General features: G+C 44.0%; 1 protein-coding gene across 1 annotated transcript in view; it reads right to left on the minus strand.

The window, feature by feature from the left end:
* cacna2d4a (calcium channel, voltage-dependent, alpha 2/delta subunit 4a) overlaps positions 1-5,000 on the minus strand; it is a 126,625-nt gene that overhangs the window by 90,753 nt on the left and 30,872 nt on the right. The window contains exons 13-19 of the mRNA XM_048267357.1: positions 4,105-4,238; positions 3,698-3,715; positions 3,159-3,236; positions 2,148-2,228; positions 1,979-2,053; positions 350-436; positions 52-123 (exon numbers count right to left, since the gene is read on the minus strand). Coding sequence (XP_048123314.1) covers positions 52-123; positions 350-436; positions 1,979-2,053; positions 2,148-2,228; positions 3,159-3,236; positions 3,698-3,715; positions 4,105-4,238 — 545 coding nt within the window. The remainder of the gene's footprint in view (positions 1-51; positions 124-349; positions 437-1,978; positions 2,054-2,147; positions 2,229-3,158; positions 3,237-3,697; positions 3,716-4,104; positions 4,239-5,000) is intronic.

Here is a 5,000-nt window from a genome sequence, read left to right on the forward strand (position 1 = left end):
GTGCATCGTCTTTATTAATGCTTAGTCATGCTTAATGAAGCAGCGTCATACCCCTTTCTCCACTGTGGCTCTGACGTCCAGAGACAGAGTTCCTGTTTCCCCCTTCACCATAGAAGTTCTCAGCTACACACACACACAAACACACACACACACACATACAAATAAACATGCTTAAGTTGAGTAAATGTGTCTCTGTGTCAGAATGTATGTATGTGTGTGTATGTGTGTGTGTGGTGTGTGTGTGTGTGTGTGTGTTGTGTGTGTGTGTGTGTGTGTGTGTGTGTGTGTGTGTGTGTGTGTGTGTGTGTGTGTGTGCAGTGTGTGTGTGTGTATGTGTGTGTGTACTCACTATCTGCTCTGTGTCTTCCCATTCCACCTCAGACAGGTCCACACTGTTGTAGTTTGGTTTGGGTTTCAGCTTCTTCCCCTCCTTATACTGAAGAGAGCAGAACACACACACACACACACACACACACACACACACACACACACACACACATTTTTAAAACATTCCATCTAAAGGTCACACACTGTCCTCTGAAGAGCACACACACACATAATAAACACACACACACACACACACACACACACACACACGGTCCTCTGAAGAGCACACACACATAATAAACACACACACACACACACACATAATAAACACACACACAAACACACACACTGTCCTCTGAAGAGCACACACACATAATAAACACACACACACACACACTGTCCTCTGAAGAGCACACACACACATAATAAACACACGCATTTATCAACACACTGAGGGCCAGATGTACGTACATTTGCGAACGTAGCGTTATCAGCGCCATGGACAAATCGCAGATAGCGAACGCAGTTATACCCAAGTGTACGTGGTATTTATCAAACTTTCAGTTCATTGGGTAATCTGCGCCTTTCTCCGCCCCCTACCGCAATTTACGAACATCCACAACTGAACGGCAGAGCCTATATACAAGCGCAGTTGAATGAAGTTAACTGATGACAATATTAAAAAGAATCAAACGTTGATAAGATGTCAACAAGCAGGGAGATAATGAAGATCAGTAGTTCTACTCAACTACTTGTAGGCTATGGAAGATTGGTCAAATCTAAGATTGCTCAAATCTAGCAAGTAGGAAAGTTGAAACGTGAGGAGGAAGTCGATAATGTGAAAGTGAAAGTGAGACATTCAAAAGGCCAACGAAAGTTCAGGTTGCTTTTGATAAAGTACAAAGACGCAAAACTGGTGCTCTAAATAGCGATTCTGTTGTCTTTGAAAGGTTCTCTTATTGACGCATTGAACAGCAATGTGGATTAACACCTGCTTTTACAAGGTGGAAGTATTTAGGCACAGAATAGACGTGCGCTTTCAGGAGGTTTTTGTACATACCGCGGAATACATAACTAGGCACTCTTTACTCTTCCCCTCCCATGTTTTTACACTAAACTCCCACTTTCCCCTGGATCCTCCCATGAATGCATATGTATGACATGGAAAAACGCAACTTGCCATTTTCAGCTCCCGCGACAGGCAGTTTGCGCTTTTACCTCAATGCGGCGTGTTTGTACATACTGTACCTCGCAAAGATTTTACACGGACGTTGCGAAACAAATACGCCTGAAGTGGGCGCAAAAGCGTTAGTACATCTGGCCCAGAGAGAGTGTATCAGTGTAAGTGTGTGTGTGTGAGAGTGTATCAGTGTAAGTGTGTGTGTGTGAGAGTGTATCAGTGTAAGTGTGTGTGTGTAAAGTGGGCGCAAAAGCGTTAGTACATCTGGCCCTGAGAGAGTGTATCAGTGTAAGTGTGTGTGTGTGAGAGTGTATCCGTGTAAGTGTGTGTGTGTGAAGTGGGCGCACAAGCGTTAGTACATCTGGCCCTGAGAGCTCATATCTGTGTGTACAGGAGAGTATCCATGGTAACGGGGCGTGGTCTTATCTGTGTGTACAGGAGAGTATCCATGGCAACGGGGCGTGGTCGTACCAGTGGCCTCAGGTCAGGGTGAGACATGATGTAGCCGTTATTGGTGTTGAGGAAGGCATACCCATGGACTCCTAGCTGCAGCAAGAACACACACCAACAGAGTTTAGTGCCTGTGTGTGTGTGTGTGTGTGTGTGTGTGTGTGTGCATACATGTGTGTGTGTGTATTACCTTGTATCTTGGGGCCAGCCTCATCAGCTCTCTCAGAGGAACGTCAGTGCCCACCACCCCAAGCAGGATGCCGTGGGACAGCTGGACCGAGAGAGAAACACACACGTCAGAGATGACCACCTCCACACACACACACACACACACACACACACACATACTGTTGATAATGGTGTGTGTGTGTGTGTCTGAGTGTGTGTGAATGTCTGTGTGTGTGTGTGTGTGTGTGTGTGTGTGTGTGTGTGTGTGTGTGTGTGAATGACTGTGTGTTAGGGTTTCACGATTCTCCAAATCCTCGATTCGATTTAATTTTCGATTTTAAAGTCACGATTCGATTTTCAATCTTTATATTACTATTAATGCATTCGTTATATTCGGCCTTTTCCTACTCTGTTTCGGGGGCTTATACTTTGAAACTACTTTTTATTTTGAAGCCGTTCCAACCGCAAGGTTGTAAACAGAACAAACATTAAACATAGACATGAATATAGTGAAATGAAACACAGAAGGATAATTTGATTGTTTCAGCACACTCCGAAGAGACCAAAGGTTAGTGTTCATAGAATATGCACTTTAACGTAATTTTGGACTGTAACTACAGTAGATCATCTTTTCACTCGCTAGTTGAGTAAGTTAGTGTAAATTGACGTGAATGAACAACCAAATACTTCTACACCGGTGATTTCAGAGTAGCAAGAGGTGCTTCGAATTCGGGCAGTTGATAATTTTTTTTCTTTTAACTCGCTGCAGCCTAAAGTTAGAGGAGTGTTGACAACGCAGTTTAACACGTATGTGTGAGTGTTTTTGCGTCTTGGCATACATGCTTGAGGAGTGGCTACATCGTCGATTCTACCAATGAATTTGAAGTTTGAGATTGAAATGTAATTTCGATCGATTTCGAAATCGTGACACCCCTAGTGTGTGTGTGTGTGTGCGTGTGTACTGTATGTGTGTGTGTGTGTGTGTGTCTGTGAATGAGTGTGTGTATCTGTGTGTGTGTTTCTTTAGTCTCACCGTCTCCTCTTTCTTGCTGAACACAGGCATGGCCACCGATGTCATCAGCAGCAGACTCTGGGCCTGAGAGCTGAAGAGCTATGTGCACATAGTTAGCGTCAACATAGTTAGCATCAACATAGTTAGCGTCAACTAGTTAGTGTTAGCGTCAGGATTTAGCTTTCAAGTAGAAGCCGCAGGGCTGCTCACTACTACTAGCATGAAGTCCTCCTCACAGGCTTTAGCATTAGCATTTAGTTACAATGTCAGGGCAACTGCTATGTTATGCAACAACTCACAATCCGAAAGTTTTTGACAGAAAGGAAGTTAGCATTCACACTTACTATTATGATACAGGTTAATGTTGAAGAGGCCCCTCTACTCTAAACAGTAACTCTGGATACTCTATTATACTCAACTAGAGCTAATGCTGCTGACACACCATTAATAAGGCAGACATCTGTGCTACGCTAATATAACTAGTTAAAGCTAATGCTAGTGGCTAGTGCTAATGCTAACCTAAGTGCTAGTTTTGCTGCTAGCTCCAGACGTAGCTTTACCTCAGCAGTGTTGGGGAGCTGAGGGGAGAAACACACATGACAATGAGACAAACAATCAGATGATTATGGGACCTGAACAACCTGGGACGTCACTCTGAGAGTCAGAGGTTACTGCTGTCAGGAGGATATAGAAAAGAAACTGACAGAGAACAGAACTAGCAGAAAGGGCACATATGAGGAAAGAATGATGGAGACAAGACAGCACATTGAGATGGTGATGCAGGTGTTAATAGTGAGGTCAAAAGGTCGAATGGTCATCCGTACCACAGTGTTAATAGTGAGGTCAAAAGGTTGAATGGTCATCCGTACCACAGTGTTAATAGTGAGGTCAAAAGGTCGAATGGTCATCCTTACCACAGTGTTAATAGTGAGGTCAAAAGGTCAAAAGGTCGAACAGTCATCCTCACCACAGTGTCCATGTAGGCTTCAGTCCAGATGATGTCATGGTCGTGGTTGATGACCATTGGTCGGCTCAGGACGTGGAGATACTCCATGACATTCTCCTGCACGTCAGCCAAGGTGGAGATGTGGGTGTAGTAACCTATAGACACACACACACACATACATACACACATGCACATGCACACACTTTTAAATGATAACCCCAGAGTATTTGCAAACGGGTTTGTGAAAGCTTACACTATCAAAGCCTACTGCAGTGTTTCCCAAACTTCTTTTCTGGGGACCCACTTTTTAAAATGACAGACCATCGCGACCCATTACACTTCAGAGCAAACATGCAACCACCAATATTGTTTTAGGCCACAGGTTCTCAAACTTTTCGATGCCCCGTTAATGATTCTGCAAAAAGGCTGATTCATGTCCTTTGAATTTTGCAACTGCGAGGTCCATGGCAGGTGCCCCACAGAAATGTTTCATTTTGCGAGTGAGATGTTCACGCTGTCCCCTCTGCGACGCGTTCGCCCCCCAGTTTCAGAGCTATTCTAAATGCAAAATTGCATTGGGCCGTGACTGTAGTTAACAAACTAGATCCTAGTAGAAAACTGTTAGCTTTCCTGGCTAAATGGTATAAGTTAGGCCCATTACACAACAAATTGTGCTGGAGACCCAAATAAAATCTCCTGCAACCCACCCAGTCTTTGGGAACCAATGGCCTACACTATCACAAAGATGAAGGAGTAACACGCTCCCTCTAGTGTTTCAAACCTGCTATTTCAGCACCATGTGACCTACAATTATATAAATGAATACACATGCACCCTCTCCTGACTAAAACACACACATTCAAACACGTCTCTCATGTCTTGAAACTGGAAGAGTGTGTGCACTACCCATCTTGTCC

Source organism: Alosa alosa, chromosome 17 (assembly GCF_017589495.1).
Source record: "Alosa alosa isolate M-15738 ecotype Scorff River chromosome 17, AALO_Geno_1.1, whole genome shotgun sequence".
In the NCBI taxonomy this organism is placed as follows: Eukaryota; Metazoa; Chordata; class Actinopteri; order Clupeiformes; family Clupeidae; genus Alosa; species Alosa alosa.